Source organism: Electrona antarctica, assembly GCF_951216825.1.
Source record: "Electrona antarctica genome assembly, chromosome: 14".
Taxonomy (NCBI): domain Eukaryota; kingdom Metazoa; phylum Chordata; class Actinopteri; order Myctophiformes; family Myctophidae; genus Electrona; species Electrona antarctica.
In genome coordinates, this window is record NC_136795.1 from 30,621,197 (window position 1) to 30,642,383 (window position 21,187).

At 44.7% G+C, this 21,187-nt stretch overlaps 1 protein-coding gene across 2 annotated transcripts in view; it reads left to right on the plus strand.

Moving 5' to 3' along the window:
* Nucleotides 1–21,187, plus strand: part of fbxl19 (F-box and leucine rich repeat protein 19) — a 35,242-nt gene that overhangs the window by 7,258 nt on the left and 6,797 nt on the right. Inside the window, exons 3-10 of one of the 2 annotated variants that reach the window (XM_079520293.1) lie at nt 8,659–8,802; nt 10,796–10,882; nt 13,997–14,182; nt 14,535–14,567; nt 14,962–16,415; nt 16,883–17,046; nt 17,786–17,947; nt 20,563–20,784. In XM_079520293.1, coding sequence (XP_079376419.1) covers nt 8,659–8,802; nt 10,796–10,882; nt 13,997–14,182; nt 14,535–14,567; nt 14,962–16,415; nt 16,883–17,046; nt 17,786–17,947; nt 20,563–20,784 — 2,452 coding nt within the window. The remainder of the gene's footprint in view (nt 1–8,658; nt 8,803–10,795; nt 10,883–13,996; nt 14,183–14,534; nt 14,568–14,961; nt 16,416–16,882; nt 17,047–17,785; nt 17,948–20,562; nt 20,785–21,187) is intronic. The other variant, XM_079520294.1, reaches the window with a different exon arrangement.

Here is a 21,187-nt window from a genome sequence, read left to right on the forward strand (position 1 = left end):
ACCAGTAAGACGCCTGAGGGCGAGACCTCGCAAGGTCTCTCAGGTACAATACCTGGTACGTCGGGTACGATACCTGGTACGTCAGGTACAATACCTGGTACGTCAGGTACGATACCTGACAAAGACCCAGTTGGGTCGAAACATTGTCATCCTTAACTAAATAAAATTGCATTGGGAGCTACTAAACAGAGTACATCTCCTTTTCGGGTCAGAACAACATGGAATGAATTCTGTACTGGCCATATAAGGAGCATGTCTTGAGTGTACATGGTTTGATGAGGTCAGATCAACATATGGAATGTCAGAACAGGTGAGCTCCATACAGTATATGGAGATCTAAGGGTGGATGACATTCTCCTAAGTGTACAGGGTTTGATGAGGGCCCAGGTAGGTCCGGGCCTTAATTTTCGGGCCTGTTGAGAACTCTAGTTTTCGCCATCTGCCGGGTGCGGCTGCACTAATAACTTTGGGGCAGGCCCGTCTAGAGTTTGAAATGTAATGGACAGGTATAAGTCAAAAGGGAGACATTGAAGAGGAAGGATGAATGAGGAAGGATCAACATATGGAATGTCAATATATCCATATATGGAGACCTAAGGGTTTGAGGTCAGATGTAGAGTTGCTGGCCAATATTGTTGATATCAGGGATCTCCATATATGGGCTTAACTGCGTCTCCACATCTCCATCCCTGAGGATGTCACATGATGTCACGAGACCTGGGCACCATATATGGTACCCGGGGCCGACGCGCATCGTATGCACAATTATTTAGTTAACTGCGACCTTTGGTCGCAATTACATTTGCAGTGGTTGGAGGAGGTGGTCTCCCTACTTTTACATTAAAAAATGTAGACCCTGGTGTCGGGTACATCACCACCTAGTAGTATTGCCTAAATCTTATAAACACTGTATCCCCAGGCCAAGCAGGTATTCCATCTTGAATAAGCAGACGGGTCATGGTAGATATTTGGTCTCCAACATCAGCGACCTGCCTTGGTTGAAAGGATATTAAACTTGTTAAACATTGCAGCTGTACATGGTCTAGTATCTAAATTATGTCATATTTGAAAAGTTGCCCAGAAGAACTGCATTTGTTAGACATGTTCCCAGTCCACTACAAGGAAGTACTGAATGGAGAAGTACTGTATGAAACAAGATATCCGTCTAAGTTGGAACGTTTGAGGTTTTCTCTGTGTGTTTGCTTTGCATTTCCTCTTCTCTGAAATTGAATCCACGTTATTCAAAGTTGTCTGGTTAAACCTCCATGCAATTGAGACATTTTAAATAATGTTCAAGGAGGAGTGACATTCTTCAGATGTGAGCTTAGGGGTGATCCCGTGTGATCCCGTGCCCTACCAGATTTGACTGCTGAATGTGTATGAAATAATATCTTGTGGATTATGGACACAGTATTTTGGCTTCAGTTAGTTAATACACCAATATGTGACAGTGTAATGATTCTTGATTTCTTTCTTTTTTGTAATAACCCAATCAGATGAAGTGCTCTTTGGCTGTTTACCATTGAGGCCACTCACACCACAGTTCTTCTTATGCCATTTTGGAATAGAGGATTTTATTTCATTCTGCATGGAACAACAGAGTACAAGTCGGATGGATAATATAAATAGATAATAGTGCTGGGCAATGGGCATTGGCAACGATCTCACAATTCCATCACAATTTACTAGGCCTACAACAGTTAATCAATGTAATCGATTATATAAAATAATTGATTAATAATCTATCCCTATTTTGGGCATGTCATTCATTCATTATATGCGAGAGCTTTCCAAATAGTTTAATACAAATAATGAAAAGCGCAGATCTACAAGCTCACGTTGTGTCCTGATGTGACGCATTGTGCTAGTCTATTTACATTGTGCTAGTCTATTTACATTTGCACTGGTCATTTCAGTGCTCCTATTCTTCTCCCTTTGCTGCGGCGCAAAGAAAGTTATGATTTCTTGTGTTTGAATATATTTTTACCCAGTGCTGCTAATAGATGGGATGTTATGATCGGATTGATAGATAGAAAATAGAGAGATGCCATTAATGACATTTGTTCCCCTGCTCAACTTAAGATTGGTACACTGTGCAGCCCCAATTTCACATAATCTTTTAGGTCTTTTCAAATGCATTGTAAGTGTAAATGTGCAGATCGCAATGTTCAGTCAATATAAATTAGTAAAGCAATAGTGCACACTCAATAGACTGACGTATTTTTTTTTACACACACACACACACACACACACACACACACACACCATTACCCACACAGCCTGCATGCTGGTGTTTAAGCTACTCAGTGAAAAGGAAAGATTAGCGAGCCATTTGCCCAGCAGAATGGGAGCACTGTGCATGAGACACACACACACACACACACACACACACACACTTATAGACAGAGAGAGCATGTCTTGTTGAAAATCTGAAGGTGTGATTGTGTCGATGCTTCAAATAGCATCAACAGAGAGCTGAGCCCGGCAGGCAATGATGCTGGGTTTCCGTGGTAACGGGAGATGGTTGCTTTATGTGTGTGTGTGTGCGCTTTGATCCATCACCGCAGTTTCTCACACACACACACACACACACACACACACACACACACACACACACACACTCTCTCCGTTAGTGAAACAGTCGTTCTGCTATTACTGGCATCTTCTTTCACCTCCTAATCATAAATGTTCAAGAGGATGAGTATGAGGAGGTGGGGGCATGTTTCTCTCATGTTTCTGAAAGGGAGCAGGGGAGGGGGTATAGCTTCTCCTTGATCCCATGAGAAGGAGGTGGATAAAGGGGGTCGGATTCTCAGCAGGCAGGGGAGGAGGTGCTGAGTGGAGAGTCTGACAAACCGGGAGGAGAGAGTAGACAGGAAGCAGAGATGGAGGCATAGTAGGAGTTAGAGGAGGATTAGGAGGTTCTGGAAGGAGGTTGAGGCAGAGGAAGGTGGCTGCAAGGAGCAGTGTGGAGGAGAGATGGAGGATTTGGGAGTTTAGGAGGAGGTGGAGGTGGTGTATTTGTTTGTGTTGCCATTGAGATATGGATGGAGCTCCAGGTAAACATGACAATATATCGTTGCTGTCGGACATCTTTTTATGTTTTTTCCCCAAATTTGTGTCCTATTTTATACTTGTGTTGCGCAAAAGTCGCGACAATAGCTCATCTACCTGTACAAGCTTGCAGCGCGTTGCAGTGAGACACGTTGTGAGCTTGTAGATCAGCTCGCTCTTTTAGGGATGATGGGTTGATATTGGTTATGTCTGTCTTTGGGTTTTTATAAATATTTAACCACTGAAAAGTATTGATAAGAGCTTGTGACTAAATAATGACTGCGTCGGTTCCATTGGAACACGGGTTATTTTTTTCCCCTCCCCATTTCCTAAAAAGTAACTGTTTTGAACATGCAAGGTTTTCCGCCCGACAGCGAGGACATGTTGAACATCTGGTCAAATAGTATACCCACTATCCTTTCTGTTCAGATACATCACAACACAAACTATAACTATTTGACAAGATGATGGAGGGAATGCATTGTCTCTCTCCATTTCTCATACTGGTCCTATCGACAGCAAGCTGTTCCACCTCCAGCGATTTTGTAAAATTCAATGTTTCCCTTCAGTTTCTCTTGTAGAACATTAGGATGAAAGGCAAAGCATGGCTATAGAAGTAATTTTAAGAACAAACAGGAAGACACTGTATTTTATCCATTGACACAAATGAAGGCCTGAAGGACTGAATTATAGTATTTGTTGTATAATCTTTACTCAGAGGTGGAAAGTTTAAAAAATACTGTACTTAAGTACAGTTTTGAGGTATTTGTACTTGAGTATTTCCAATACCTTTTCTGATACTTTTGTACACTTTCAATTCCGGACTTTTACTTGAGTATTTCTGCATTGCTGCAGTATTGATACTTTTACTTAAGTAAAACATTTGAGTACTCTTTCCACCACCTCATTCTGTGTCCATGACTGTGTCCATGACCTCTGCATGCATTGAGGACTATCCACAGCAGATCCCAGTGCAGTGGCCCTTTTTACATTAACGCTCCAGGGATACGTTTTCACAGAGTTTGTCGCCATTGGTTTTGGGGCTGCAGCTATTATCTTCTCATTAGCGATTATTCTATCGCAAAGATGTTGTCTGCCATGACATTTGTGTCTAAAGTGGCCACCGATACCGCAAACTACACAGTGCTGCTTTAACTAATGGAGTACAAGATTGTCACCGCTGGAAACAGAGTTGTTTATATGTGCATACATGCGTGTACTGTACTGTACTGTACTGTACTGTACTGTACTGTACTGTACTGTACTGTACTGTACTGTACTGTACTGTACTGTACTGTACTGTACTGTACTGTACTTGCATGTGTGTGGTGCAGATTGTTCCGAGTCATCAGTCCTCCCGTTTCCTGCTGAACGAACAAGAGCTCTCATGTTGTCTTCTCTGACCAGCTGAGTCACACACCAGACCTAACACACACACACACACACACACACACACACACACACACACACACACACACACACACACTGCTCAGTGCATTCTCCACGGATTAGATTACACACCAAAGGTCAGAAAGGTCGCAGCCAGGTTTGAACCCTAGACGCAGCAGAGAAAGGCAATTGAATTTCTTTAGAAGGGCACTTCCTGTCATACCATGATGATGACACCATTACTCAGTCTAATTCTGTGAATATTGATATTGATACCCTGGCACAGAGAGGGGTTTATTTTTGAATCAGGGAGGTTTTGATAACTGCTTTTCTTTGTTTAATCTACATGAGAATTGAAAGGTTATGCCGTGATGGATGTAACTTAGTTCTAAGAAGAAATGTGTCCTGTCCTGTATTCAAGGGCAGAATTAAATCATGCCTAGGGCTGGGCTGGGCTGGGCGCAAGTCATCTCACTGTGATGCCTTGTGAGCTTGTAGATCTTTTATTTCCGCTTGTAGATCTGCTATTTATTTCCATGTCTTTTTGCGCAACCATTGTACAGGGAAGTATCAAAGTGGTTAATCAGACTAATTGATTTAGACATTTATAAAAAAACAAACAAAAAACTGTTGGAATGTTTTTCCTGTAGATTTGAAAAATAGCATGAATTAAAACCTGCTTCTCAATTATTCGACTAACCTACATGAGCAAGGTAAATTGGTTCTAAATATGGGTTTCTCATGTTTAGTTAATTGCCCAGTTCTAATGTGAGTTAAACTGTGCCCTCCACCAACAACTACTGTGAATCAAGGTTGCCATTGAGCCCCAGTGGAGCTACATAAGGTCCATTGTTAAAGACTTTCTACTGGGCAGTAACTAAACAACTCTACTCTACTCATTACTCCATAACTCAAGCGCTTTTATGGGGTTTGTTGTCCATCTGTAAGTGTGAGTGTGAAAGGAAAAGAGATTCACTGATTCACTGTAGCTTTATACGTACAGATTCAGAATGGTTGGTGAGTCACACAGGACAAACAAACATGATAACCACTCACTCATACTGATTTAAGACGTTGAGCTTGACGGTGAGTGACCATGTAAGGTGGATAGGGTATTCCACGAGTGTATACGTTTGCAATGTCCAAATCAGTGAAAACTAGAAAAAGTGCCCTTCTGGGCACAGGTCTCCACCAGGAGGATAGGACTGTGTGAGATGTTTGGCAAAATGTTTAGGAGTAATATAAACATGTTTGCCTTTGATGGCAATTGGATGATTTGAGGCATTTTGTTCCAAAAATGTGTTTTGCAAAAATCAACCTGTTGATGGCGCTATAACAAGCCAATGTGAAAAGGGTGGGATATATTCCTCAGCCTAGTAAGAAAATGTGTTAAAGATTTCACGTAAATTGTTTGCTGCGTTCATGATTTGAGGCTTTTGTTCAAAACGGGGCAATCTTGCAAACTGTGAAAGCCAATTATAGCCAATTAGGATGGAATATGAAATATCGGACAGATCCGACTTGAGCACATGACCATAGAGATACTGTGTAACGATTTGTGAGATTTTTGGACAGAATCTGGAGGAGTAATATAAAAAAATGTGTTTTACAAAAGTCGGCCTCCTGGTGGCGCTATAAAAAGCAGATGCGGAAAATGCAGGTCAAAGGTTTGTCCTTGGCCTCTAGGGAGTGTGCATGCAACGTTTCACGCAGATCGGTGCAGTTTTAGGTAAAAAATGTGAAAAGCTGCCTCATGGTGGCGCTATAACAGGCCGTTCTGGAAAATGCGGGGCAGAGGTTCATCGTTGGTATCCAGGGAGTGTGTGTGCAAAGTTTGGCATCGACCGGGTTAACGGTGCCGGAGATTAGCTGTACACAGGCGGACGGAAGGAAGGACGGACGGACACACACACGGACGGAGTGCAAAACATACTCTCTCCCCATGCCTTCGGCCTGGTGGAGACAAAAAGTAGCCAGCTGGTTATAGGGGTGGGGGTGGTACTGTATAGAGCCACTATAGACTATGTCTTTGTGTATCGCACCTGTATTCTATAAATGTGTAGCCATTCATGACACACTTTGGGCTGATCATAAGCAGCTTATGAAAGGCCACTCTTACTTTAAATAGGATTTCTACTCTTAACTGCTTAACACTTCTTCTCAAATCAACTAATCAAATGATTCCCGAGCGCGGCACGGCTGCGGCTCACCGCTCCAAGAGATGGGTCAAATGCGGAGAAAATTTCATTGCGTTAACGTGTGTGACAAATCGTACGACTTTGACTTTGACTTTCCCCCGACACAAAGGCTCAGTTAACAGACAGGGATGATGGACATATATTAAGGGTGGGTACTCGGGGACCCTGGTTCCCCAGGCCTGTTCGGAAAAGTATGGAGGAGTTAAGTATAAGTTAAATTTGTAGTGTGATTAAATGAACAGCGTCTTCTTAAGATTGGTCACATGTTGCACATAATCCATTTTAAATGGTATGTCAAAGTCACAAAGCAATTCACAGAAAAGTTTTTTTTTTTTTTCACTTAATTTCACTTAATTGTTATTGATGAAAAGACAGACAACAAAACAAAACGACAATACGAAAAAAAAAAGAACAAAAGGAGGAAGACAAAAACAAAAGACAAAGCTGCATTTTTCATATTACAAGATACATTCATTGAAATCCTCTTGCATTATCGCTAGGCTGAGAGAAGAGATCCCACTTTTCCCACTTTTTATAGAACTTATCCTCTTGTAGTCCCAGGCAGCCGGCGACCAATACTGGCGTGGAACACCCTGTAGAATAGATACTAGATAATATCTTGCCGTGCTGTCAGTGGCAGCAAGTATAGGGGAGGGGAGACCTTTGTTAACAACTTAAACCCTATACTTAGTAAGTATAAGGGTTGGGCCACTCCTTTCACCAAATTAACCTCCTGTTCACGAAAATACAACTAGAGTTCATGTGAATATGTGTATATTATATTAATCCCGTGGGGGAAATTCAGTTTCAGCTTCACCCATCTGATGGCTGCACATGGTCATTATGAATGCTGGAGGAGGGGGGGCTGTTACCTGTTAGGGGTTAAGTGTCTTGCTCTGAGACACCTTTAGGGGAGGCGAACGGAACCGGTGATCTTCTGATTACCAGAGTCGGGTCCGCCCGGTAAAGTGAACCGTCCGAGAGCTGCCTACCACCAGTAGTGGAAAAAGTACTCGCATTTTTTACTTAAATAAAAGTATCAATACTGCAATGTACAACTACTCCGTTACAAGTAGGGATGTGCCGATGAGACATTTTGGCCGATATCCGATATAAATAATTGGTGTTATGGCCCATAACTGATATTACCGATGTCGATATGATTTCATTCTGTATTGAAAAATTATTATATTTTTGTCCATTCTGAAAAATACATGTAACAGGGTATCTGCACTGCAGGCTTAGGCAAGTCAGATTTTAACTTAAATACCTTTTATATTTAATATTGTGAGCTTGTAGATCTATTCAAGCTGTTACTTTGGGCTTGTTTATCTGTAAAGACGGACCGATTAATCAGACCGATTAACTAATTGGTCTGATTGATTCATCGAACCGATGCCGATTAATCTAAAAACAACTAGAATCGGCCGATAACGATGTGTTTGCCGATTAATCTCCCATCACTAGTTACAAGTATAAATCCGGAATTCTAAATGTACTGAGTAAAAGTATTGGTATCAAACTGTACTTCAAGTACCAAAAGTGGAAAGTACTCATTATGCAGAATGTCCTATTTCAAGTTTTCAAATGTAGAGAAGTAGAAGTAAAAGTATTGGAAATTGTAAAGTATAATAAAGTAAAAATAGTAAAATACCTCAAAATTTTACTAAATTACTGTGCTTAAGTAAATGTACTTAGTTATATATAGTCTACCACTATGCTCCGCACACCGAGCAGCACCACAGAGAATCAAATCCACAGCCCTCCCAGTTTTAGTGCCTTGCTCCAACTACAGTCCACTGTAAAAAAGAAAAAACCTGTGTTAATGTAACTTAAGTGTAAAAATAAACCCGATGGAACCCACCAGGGATTTTCTTTTTACTGTGTGTACAATTTATCACTGTGTCCTGATTTATATCACGTGATCAAAGGAAGCATCCATTTAAATAACGCACCTCTGGAGAACTGTGATGCTCAATGATTCTCTGTGTCTCTCTCTCTCTCTCTCCCCCTCCAGCCGGTTCTGCCCCACACAGCAGTGTGTTTTGTGTGCGGTGAAGCAGGGAAGGAGGACACGGTGGACTCTGAGGAGGAGAAGTTCAGCCTCTCCCTCATGGAGTGTACCATCTGCAACGAAATCATACACCCCAGCTGCCTCAAGGTGTGTGTGTGTTTCATGTTGTGTATAACCTCTGCAACACAAGTACAGTGTACTGGTTCCCAGACTTTTTAATGTCAAGGACCCCCAAATTGACACTCATTAGCCCGCGGACCCCCATTTGAAAATATATGCCAAGGAACTCCATAAGAGAAGATTTTTATGACTCTAGCAGTGATTCTTAACCTCTTTAAATTCAAGGACCCCCAGTTTGACATGCATTAGTCTACAGACCCCCATTTAATGGCATTTCTATCTCTGGGACCCCCAATTTATATTTTAAAATCAATGTTAATTTAACTCAGAGTGTACAAAATGGAACCAAATGGACGCGTTACCATTTGTACATTCTCAGAGTTCCAAACTATAATTTAGCTAGGGACCCCCTGGAACTCCCTCAAGGACCCCTGGGGATCCCCGGACCCCACTTTGGGAACCACTGCTATACAGTACACTACTCCAGGTGCCTCAAGGTGTGTGTGTGTGTGTGTGTGTGTGTGTGTGTGTGTGTGTGTGTGTGTGTGTGTGTGTGTGTGTGTGTGTGTGTGTGTGTGTGTGTGTGTGTGTGTGTGTGTGTGTGTGTGTGTGTGTGTGTGTGTGTGTGTGTGTGTGTGTGTGTGTGTGTGTGTGTGTGTGTGTGTGTGTGTGTGTGTGTGTGTGTGTGTGGGGCACAGACAATTCCTCTGTGTTCATTGACCCAAATGTATCCTCACAGTTCTAGTTTTACACTCATGAGTTAAATGAACACTGAGTGGTGTGTGTGTGTGTGCGGGCGCACACAAACGCATGTGTCTTCTCTCTGGAAGGGGGTGTGGCATACATTTGTTGGGGTGTGTGTGTACTGTGTATGTGTCTGCTCTCCATTGGAAGTTTGTGCGTGTCTGTCTCTTATGTCACACACGCAGCAAGATTGTCCTGCCCAGCTGTCTCATGGTGCAGCTGGTGTGTGTGGTGGTGTGTGTGTGTCTCTCCATATGTGCACAGTCCTCCTCTCTGAGTGACATACACTCCATGCTCCTGACATGTGCTTGTGTTAGGCAAGGGATTCCCAGAGCCATAGAGTAAGACAGAGTTACGAAAACTCCCTTCACTTCATGGGGCCAGTCCAATGGCGGCTCTCCTACATAGACTTCTATTGAGAATGGGGACAACAAATCGGGACAAGTCCTGGACTGGAAGTAGGCAGAAATGCATTGGACCCAGGCAACAAGCCAGCTGTAATGATCTTAAATCCCTTTATTTTAGATTGTTTTGTAGTAATCGTACAACATAAACATTACAGATAAAGAGAATTTAGTTGTTACTGTACAATACTTTAAAACAGTTGACGTGTTGCACACATGCCTAAAATTGCTCTTATTTGCGCCGCCCTCGTTGAAAACAATGTATTTCAAACTCCAGCTTGTCCCCCTTTCATGCGGCATGATGACTTAATTTTTTTTAACCATTTAAAAATGTTTTTTTTAATGGTGAAAATAATAGATCTACAAGCTCAAAATGTGCCACATCGCAACATTTTGTGAGCTTGTAGATCTAATATGTTTGTTGATTTTGAAAGTTTTTGAATGTGCATGTCATCAATACTGATGACATGCACAGATTCTGATTTCCGTTTTCTTCATTTTGTTTCATTTCGGTTTTTTTACTTGAGATTTATTATGTCTTTATTTGCTCCTTTTTCTTTTTGAATGGCCAATTTACTCATTATGTTCCATCCCTGCACTGCATGGCTGTATTATCTACCATGATGCCCCATTTGCACTGGGTGTCAGTCAGCAGAATTGTATTATTCTATACTAGTTCCAGTACTTCAATATTCCATTTAGAATCTAAAGCATACAATGTATGTGTTTTTGAATGGTCCACTCAGTGAATGTAAAGATACATTATAATTGCGTCATGTGCAAAGTATACTGTGTGTGCAAGCAGGCCTGTACTGTACTGTACGTACTGTATGTATGTATGTTAACATGCTGCTGCCGTGTCCTCTCTGCAGATGGCTAAAGCCGAAGGCATCATCAACGATGAGATCCCAAACTGCTGGGAATGCCCCAAGTGCCACAAGGAGGGCAAGACCAGTAAGGTGAGACAGACACTGGTGGACTGCATGGAGCTGTTAGCTGTCGTAACAGCTGAACAGCAAGACAAAGTATAGAGTCACAAGTCGGTCTCTAAACATGACCCCTAAATTGATATATTTTCTGCATCAGTGACTCTGATGAAGACCGCATAGGTTGAAACGTTAGTCGTTTTCTATACTAGCACCTAATAAAAGGAATACAATGTCTGTGCTGCTTCAATGTCCTCTCCTCCTTCTGCAACATGACAATAATGATGACATGCACAGATTCTTCAAATACTTTCAAGATTTAAAATAAATGTAAGAGGTACAAGATTGCAGCGCTGCGCTGAGAGCTTGTACATCTGCTATGTTTACCGTAACAAATGTAGCTGGGAGTGGGACCCTCTGGAACCCCTCCAAGGACCTGTGGGTAAAATATAAAGCCGAATTGAAGCATCCTCCACTTCCGTTTTGTCTTTATAGTCACGCAAATCTATCCTAATATAAATAGAAATCATCTAAACATATATAGCTTGCTTGCCTAGCAGAAATGGAAATAAAAGAATAAGCTCTAAAGATATTTTAAAATATATATTTTTGTGAACGGAAATTACAAACGGATTACTCGGATTCTGGGAGGTGTAGTTCCAGACTCAGAGGTTGTGGAATACTTGTCTGGCTACGTGAGACCAGGGGTCCCCAGACGATGGATTCGACATTGAGAACCACTGAGCTAGAGACTAAGGACAATCTCCCAGTTTTTGCTTCTAAAACTGCGTGGAAACAATTAGAGTTTAACCCATGCAGGCCTGACGTCAAAATAAAAAAAACGTTCGCTCTGAAAGAATATATATTCAAAGATTTGTGCCGCATTTTTACGATTTTCCAAAAATAGCAGACCTACAAGTTCATAGCGCGCCACTCGGTGGCGCGCTATGAGCTTGTAGATCTGCTATTTTTCAATAGCTAAAGTATAACATAATGCTTAGTTAAAACACCAAAAGGGGTTCCCGCCCAAAATGGGTTAAAAGCTATAATATGACACAGATGCGTCCTCAGGTCTAAATGGGTTAATGGGGGGAAAAAGAAGGAAAAACCCTGCATTGCAGAACCAATCCAACGTCAGGTGGGGTGGTGACATAATTGGTTATCAGCAGCTGTCCTGGTGGAAATCTAGGAATGTCTGGCTTCACGAGACTAGACAAAGTATAAATGATGCTTTAGGGTGAGTAGGAGTCAGATGCACATTTGGGGGAGTGTTTGAGGGCCATTTGGTTGAGAGAGTACTGCATTTGTTTGGGAGCATGTTGAGCAGTTACTAAGAAGCAGAGGAGGCGGCCTGGGGAATCTTCAGGATGATGAAAGGCTTTCTGCTGTCAGGGCTTGGGGGAGAGAATGAGGATTCAAAGACAAGAAAGGTTTGCACCAGTGGGTAGAGTATAGTAGATTGCTTCTAGAAGAGACGGAAGTGGCCCCAAAGAGGAAAGCAGGCCTCAGTTATTTTAAATGTATTGCATATTTGTAGATGAAAACCACTTTGCCCCGGTGCCACATTGAGCTGACTGGACCGTTTTTGTGTCGACCACAATTCTATTTTATACTAGCAGTTGTACTCATGAGCCTAGTTCAAATAGTCAGAGTCAGAGAGAACAGGCTGGGAGCGAAGGAGGTGGTAAAAGGAGAGACTGGGATGTTGGGGCTGAGGGAAGATGTAGGCTATAGGGAGAAGGAGGTGGTAAAAGGAGAGACTGGGATGTTGGGGCTGAGGGAAGATGTAGGCTATAGGGAGAAGGAGGTGGTAAAAGGAGAGACTGGGATGTTGGGGCTGAGGGAAGATGTAGGCTATAGGGAGGAGATGTAGGCTATAGGGAGAAGCGAGTTGGACCACAGATAAGAGACGGGTCAAAGCAAAACTTTGCTGATTTTCAACCTAATATTCAACCATTGTTCTGATAATTAATAATACATTGAACTAGAGTGGTAGTACTTTCTAAGCACTCAAAGACGCGTTACAAAACAAAAATCACATACAGTATGACGTAAATTCTCCATTCATTGTCAATGGGAATTAAATCTTTGTGTAGGACAAAAATACGATTTGCTCAGGCACATATGATGTAAATTCTCCATTCATTGTCAATGGGAATTTACAAGTGTAAGATGAAAATCTACATTAATAGCTGAATATAGGAGGCGCCAGCACCCTTCAAAAATAGGGTCTACAATACAAATATCAAAAGCATTAATAAAATTCACACCCGTGTGAGCTGAGTGGTGCAAGGTCTTATATAGCCTGATCAGCTGTGGTCTGACGTAATGTCAGTGACCATAGCAACCATGCTCACCTGTACGTGGCCCCACGTACAGGTACACACATACATATAGACACATAGATACAGACAAAGCTGGTTATTGGAGTGGTTTGCACCACTCAAAAAAGCTCACACCGTGTATGAAGTGAGGGGCGCTCGCCACTCTTATCATTATACATCATCATACATCTTCTCATGAACAACTGAATATGTGATTGGTTAGCCGATTTGCTCGTCTACATATGAAGTACATTTGTCCTTCATTGTCAATAGCATTTCATGTTTTGTGTTGCCACAAATTTACGTCATATTTGGCGGACATTTGGCCTAATTTCTCCTTTCATTGTCAATGGGAGACGTGTGTGGACAAAAGCTGTATATAGGAGGGGCGCCCCTCAAAAATATCACCCGTGTGAAGTGAGGGGCGCTCTTATCGTATATCGACATGACGTAAAATAGACACTATGCCTATTTGCTCAGACACTATGACGTAACATTCTCCATTCATTGTCAATGGGAATTGAATGTTTGTTTAAGATGAAGTTTGTGGACGGTAACTGAAAGCTGGATGTACTGTAGGAGGGGCTAGCTCCCCTCAAAAAGTACGATGAAAGAACAGAAACAAGAGAATTGGATTTGAGGGTGGTTTTAAGAGAAGAGAGGATGTGGGGCTGCTTTGATTTGGTTGTGAGTTCCATAGAGAGGAGGTGACAACTGAGAACCTTGTCAAGTAGCAGATTGTTTCACTCGGACAGACTAGTTACAGTAAGTAGTGTTTCTGTCTGGCCTTCATGCATCTGTCTGCCTGTATGTCTGTGGACAGGACCAAGCGGACGGTTCAGGGAAGCGGCGTTTGGACAACGGGGAAGTTGGTCGCTGGAAGCTAACAGATGACCCCCCTCCAAAGAAGAAAACCCCCACCTCTCTGGAGGACGGAGGCAGGACAGACGGAGGACACAAGAGGAAGAAGGACAAGGAACTGCCTCTGGACAGCGGACCCAAGAAGAAGGTAGAGACGGAGATATCTGAACTTTCTTTACTGGATTAATTTTATGCACAAAAACATCCAAATAAAATTTGTCATCGAAGTGTTCATCTCGGCATAAGTAGGGTTTACCACAGTGAACACCACAGTCATTGGAAGCCTCCAGTTCTAACTGCTTCTCTCTCTCCTCTCCTCCTTTCCCTCCTCCCCTGCCATGTCCTAATTCGATCTTTTCTTCCCATCCCTAATTTCCTCTGTTCTTTCCTTCTTTCATTTCCTGCCTTACTTCCTCCTTTCATCCCTCACTGTCTCCTTCCTTCTCCTGTCCCCGCCTCGCTCCTTCCCCTCTCTTTTCCTCTCTCGCTCTCCTTCCTAGATGAAGGGTGCCCATGAAAAACGTCTCAAAAAGGTAGGTAACCTTCAGCTATGCTAGAGTTAAAGAGATATACTATTGTCTAATTGTTCCTGCTTTTTTATCTTCTGTGTGCAGAATTGGTGCATGATGGCAGTTGCTTTTCACAAGGGGACAATACAATTCATAAATACAGGGGAGAGAATTTAGCTGTATAGCTAGCTATGAAACAGATATACCAGTGGTTCTCAAAGTAGGGTCCAGGGACCCTCTTGCTTCCTCGAGAGGGTTCCAAATTTACACTCAGCGTTATGGGGGTTCTTGAAATGAAAAGGTTTGAGAAGCTCTGATATTTGCAAAACCTGTTCTAAAACACATGCTGTAAATGAACTAGCACACTGCAGAATTAACTGATTGCCTTGATCTCTCTCTCTCTCTCTCTGTCCACCAGAAGCCCAAGTCAGAGCCGTCAGAGTCCAATGGTCCCAGCAGCTCTTCGGGGGGTGGGGGAGGAGGGGGAGCAGGAGTAGGTGGGCAGGGCTCTTCGTCGTCCTCCCAGGCGGTGGGGGGCGGAGCCGTAGGCGGGGCCAGTGCGGACCAGCGCTCCCACCACAGGGAGAAACTGGAGCGCTTCAAGAGGATGTGTCAGCTGCTGGAGCGACGGCCCTCCTCCTCGTCCTCCTCCTCCTCCAGCTCCGAGTCCGACTCAGAGTCCGAGTCGGACGACTCGTCGCGGGAGCCGGGGGGAGGGACCGGCGGGGCGGGAGGAGGAGGGTCCTCACCTTCGTCCTCTCCCTCCCACCCGCCTCTCCCTCCCACCCCTCTGGTTTACGGGAACAGCAGCAGAGGGGAGAGGGAGCGCCGGGAGAGGGAGCGAGAGAGGGAGCGTGAGAGGGACAGGGAGCGGAGGCTGGCCGAGCTGGGCTTCAGCGCCAGCGAGGAGTCTGAGGGAGAGACGGCCGGTGTGAAGGTGGAGGATGAGGAGGAGAGGGATGAGGAGCAGCAGGCCGGAGGTCTGACGGGGGACAAAGGCCGCAGGAGAGGAGGGGATGGGAGTCTGCAGCCTCAGAGGGGAGGGGGAGGTGTGGGAGGGGGGAGGAAAGGAGGGATGCTGGATGGAGGAGAGGAGGAGGAAGAGACCTCCGTCACTACAACCACCACCACCACCACGAACAGAACCAGGAAGAACTCCTCCTCCCTGGGTCCGCCCTCCTCCCCTCTCTCCTCCAATCAGACGCCTCCGTCCTCGGGAGGAGGACACTCGGACGGCTTTGCGGGGAAACAGCAGCAACAGCGCAACGGGCAGGAGGCGCGCAACGGACGCACACGGGGGGGAGCAGGGGGGCGGGAGCGGGGAGGTGGGGTGGAGGGCGGCGAGAAGGAGAACGCCAGCACGCCACTGCCCAATCACAGACACGGGGGTGGGGGAGGAGGAGGCGGGGCGAAGGGCGGCGGCGGGAGCCGTGGCAACAAGATCCGTAGCAACAACAACAATAACAACAGCAAGAGCCAGACATCGGCGGGGTCTTCGTCACGGACCAACAACTCGTCCTCCATCCCCACGTCGAATGGGGGAGGAGGAGCAGGCGGCGGCGTGGGTGGAACTGGGGGAGGGTTGATGATGTCTACCATGGCGGCTTCCCCCCGCTCGCAGCCGTCGCGCCTCGCCCCGCGCTCCCACATGATGAAGCGCAGCCCCCCCGCCGTGCCCTCGCCGCCGCGGCCCGTCCAGATGGAGAGGCACCTGGTGAGACCTCCACCCGCCTGCCCCGAGCCCAGCTGCCTGCCCCTGGACTCGGGCTCGTCCCACATCATGACCCGCGACGTGTGGCTGAGGGTGTTCCAGCACCTCAGCCACAGGGAGCTGTGCGTCTGCATGAGGGTCTGTCGCACCTGGAGCCGCTGGTCAGTGTCGTTAGGGCTGAAACGAGTTTAAGGTCAATTCATGCTTTGAGCGGCAAGTCGCGGCACGTGTCACACACGCGTTCTGAGTCTTGCGCAAGCGCAACTGTCTGCGACTCGCTGACAGCCTTGCCAGAAAATGTAAACGAGGAAGTGAATGTGGTCTCGTGCATCTCTGTGGTAATGGAACTTATTTCATCTAACCAACCGACAACCGCACACATTATTCAACATTTTGCGACCATTCTTTTTTTTCTTTTTTTTCCAGGTACACACGCAACACCATCTGCTGAGGTCCTCCGCCACACATTGTTTTAACGTCACTTTTGTTGCACTCACTCTGTCAGTCGGCAATTGTCACGCAAAGCACAAATTGACCTTAAATCAATTTAAGCGATTATAAAAGATGATTGAGTCATTGGAAGGAGAGGAGGACGAGCAAAAGCAATGATTTGTCCGTCTCTCTCCAGGTGTTGTGATAAGAGGTTGTGGACGCAGATCGACCTGAGCAGGCAGCGCTCCATCACCCCCCCCATGCTCAGTGGTATAATCCGTCGCCAGCCGGTCTCATTAAACCTGGGATACACCAATATCTCTAAGAAACAACTCATGTGGCTCATCAACCGTCTGCAAGGTAACACAACCTCAATTACTGTCCATCTCCCACTCTGCCTGCCTAGTGCCTGTCTGTCTCCTCTCTATCTCTCCCTCTACATGCCCGCCTGCCTCTCTCTCTCTGCCTAGTCTCTCTTGTTCTGCCCATCTCACTCTGCCTGTCAGTGTGTCTTGGCATGTGTGTCTTTTCCGAGCTAATTCTCTTTCTCACACTGTCCTCCTGACGTCAGTTCCTCTGCCTGTTGTGAGTTCTACAGTGTGGATTTTATGACGTCACACAGAATGAACCGGAGTCCCTCTTTCACCCAGGAGACTTCAGATTAGACTTCAGGGTGTCTTGTTACTGTAGTCTCTTGACTTTGTGGGACCCCACAAACTTGGCCCTGCTTCAGAGCTTTTGACATCCTGTCACTCTATTTTTTTCATACGCATGTGAGCAAAGGGGTGGAGTGGCACGTCGGTGGCTTTGAAATGTGAAACATTGTTTTACTTTGAAAGGGCAGCAACCAATAGGAAAGGAGCACCATTGATTTGGCTTGTTTTCTTTCAGTGAGCAATAAAAGAAAGACCAGCACTCCTGCTGGCACTGGCCACAATCCTGCAAGTACAACATGGGAAATGTACGCGTATGAAGTCTCGGCTTGCTTTGGCTACGATGGCGTATGAAGTCTGTGTGACCGTCTGTGCCCTTATATCTCCCATATGTTGACCCCCTCTCTCTCTCTCTCTCTCTCTCTCTCTCTCTCTCTCTCTCTCAGGTCTATTAGAGTTAAATGTGTCAGGTTGTCCGTGGTCGTCGGTGTCTGCTCTGTGTCAGGCTGTCTGTCCCTGTCTCAGACTGCTGGACCTCAGCAGGGTAGAGGAGCTCAAGGACTCACACCTCCGAGAGCTGCTCGCACCCCCGCCTGACACCAGGACAGGTACTGTACTGAAAATACCCTGCAGTAACTATAGAAATATTATATTATGTTATGTATCAGCAGAAGCTAACAATGATTAGGACTGTTATCATACTCGTATGGTTAACCACATTCTGGGGCAAACATTCAGCCAAAAGAGCAGCCCACAACATGTCGTAAAACTCGCAACGTGTGCTATTTTTGGCAAAGACATTTAATGTAGAGCAAAAAAATGACATGAGTCCTATGTAAAGCCCTGAGGTACACTGGTCAACAAATTATATATAATAGGGGTTAAGAAGGACCTGTAATGCTATAATCTATTTATTGTACTATATATACACTGCACTACACTAGTATTATGTAATAGTGCATGTAACAATGCACTGGGAGCAAGTCAATTATGAGAAAGTAATCGCATGAGAGAGGGCTGCCGTCCCTGAAGTGCCATTATCTTTTCATAACTGATTTGCGCTCAGTACATTATCATGCTTATACCACGGCAAATTTGCATACATCTCCATAATTGCCAAAAACATTACATGTTACATTTGAAAAGTCCTCCATGGTTTTCAATCATTAAGTCAATGTAATTACAGTAATATGTTTTTGTCACCAGGTGTCGCTAATTACGATCTGGACTGCTTCCATTAATTAAACAAATGCACCTGGGGGTGCAAATTATGCCTCGCCTCTTGTTCTCGATTATGACCCTGATCTTTGCCCTTTTTGACTCAAAATGTATGTCTTGGGGGCAGCATGCTGATGATTCCCATTTCATGAAAATCTGCCCATTCATTCTCAAATGGTGACCATGACCTTGACTGCGATATTGGCCGTTGACCTTTTCGTGCAAGGCAAGTTTAATTGTATAGCACATTTCATTAACACAAATCAATGTGCTTTACATAAAACATTAAGGAAAATAAATGCATTATAAGAGGACACCAACAGGACACCAAATGTGACTTGTGCCTACTGACAAATCCCTCAAATCTTCCTGAAAATCTGGATGTCTGTTCTCAAGATATCTTCCTAACTACTCAGTCGGTGCAGGAAAGGGGTTGGATTTTTTCAGTCGGGCCGAAGATACCAGGTGGCCGGACCCGTTTGCTTCGTTCGTGTCGTGCCCGTTCGCGCAACTTCTCATCTTTGCATTGACTTTTAATGTAATCATGCCGCTCTAACTATCCAGGTCTGAACGCAGCTTTACAGGGCTTGTTCTGGGGCTGTGAGACATTTTTTTGTTTAGTGAAGAAGCTGTTCCTGTGACACCTACCATAGACAAAAGCCTGGCTCTGTTTCTTAAGGCAGTTCCAGTCCTAGCCGCAATTTGCAACTCTAGATTTGTTTACAATGGGATGAATCTAGAGTTGCAATACCCTCCATTGACTCCCCACTCATCCAATTTGGTTTGTGATCTGCTTGTCTTAAACAACGTTAAACTCACCAACATTGCAGCTGTAGTCCAAGCTTGAATTATCCTCTTTCAATCTGCCGAGCTAGTTTTTCATAAAAATCCCCCGTAGACATGTTGTGAGCTACTTTCTGTCAAGAAATTCTGTGCAGGTGATTCTTTTTCTAAGTGCTGGAGTTTGGAAGCACTCGTCATAAGTCACTGAACAGCCCAGCGTACCACCTGTTTCGAATTTGCACATAATGCAGGAGGCAGCAGTGCGACCCGTTAACAAAAACGAGTGCTTCCAAACTGCAACACTTAGAAAAAGAATCACCTGCAGAGGATGTCTTGACAGAAAGTAGCTCATAACATGTCTAGGGGAATTTGTATGAAAAACAAGCTCGGCAGATTGAAAGAGGATAATTCAAGCTTGGACTACAGCTGCAATGTTGGTGAGTTTAACGTTGTTTAAGACAAGCAGATCACAAACCAAATTGGATGAGTGGGGAGTCAATGGAGGGTATTGCAACTCTAGATTCATCCCATTATAAAATAATCTAGAGTTGCAAATTGCGGCTATTCCAGTCCCAAGCCTTGCAGAGTCCCTGCACAGCATGCATCCCCATTCCCCAGCCCCTCCTGTTGGCAGGATGACTAGCACTCTTCTTGGGCCTCAAAGCTTCTTGCATATTGTTTCGAATATATAAATCACCAATGAAAAAGAAAAAAAGAAACGCATCTGGAGAGCTGCTTTGCCTATGTGTAAAACGCTAAGGCTGATCTAAAAATCTGTTTTTATTGGATTTGTGTTGGACTTCACTGGTTCCTCTATCTCAGAAAGCTACTAATATTCACTTGACACTGGCATGAGTAGCGGCCAAGCTACACCAGGCTTTTCTCGCGTGTTTGCCCTAAACGCGCGGCCCGCGCGTGCGTTTTTTAAAATAGGACTGGACCTAAATGAAACGCACGCGCGGGGGTAAACGCGCGCGTTTTGTGCGCGAAAAGCCTGGTGTAGCTTGGCCGTAAGACTAAACTTTTAATGCTACTACATATACTGCTACTACACTGAAAGTGCTTTCTAAACCCCAGCAATAACAATAAATAAGATGAACAACATCTGAAATAGTGACCTTTTCTGTTTTCTTTGTTCGGCTGACTCTTACTCCAAAAGGTGTTGAACACATCTCCTGTTCCTCCTCAAATTATTCTCTTCCCCCACTGTCTGACAATACAGCACATGGAGAAACCAAGGGAGGGCGGTTCCAGAATGTGACAGAGCTGCGATTGGCCGGCCTGGATCTGACGGACGCGTCGTCGCGTCTGTTGGTGCGCTACGTTCCTCACCTGGCCAAGCTGGACCTGAGTCAGTGTGGCAGCATCACAGACCAGACGGTTCACACCCTGAGCTCCCCTATATCGCCTCTGAGAGAGAGCCTCACGCATATCAACCTAGCAGGTACACGCACTACACAACAAGAGATTAAAATTGCCTGCATTTTGCGTCCCAAAACGCAGTGTATAGTTATGGGACGCAATACACCAACAACCTCTGCGTCCACGGGATGCACTACTGTACTCAGTATAATAATCAATGTGAAAAAATATATCGCGAAAAAAAAATCGGTAAAACAATAATCCATGGACACGATCATTTTGCATGGCCACATCCGACCTCATTCTACGTTATAAACAATAGAACCAGTACTTTGTAATAATAACAACACTGACGGGCGCCGCCATCTTGCTCAGAGACTAGCGGTGGGTGGAGCAAAGCCTGGAGACCAGAGTCATTTAGAGAGAGAGTGACGACAACATACCGTTCAGTGACTCATGCAGCTCCACGAATAAACAGTAAACGG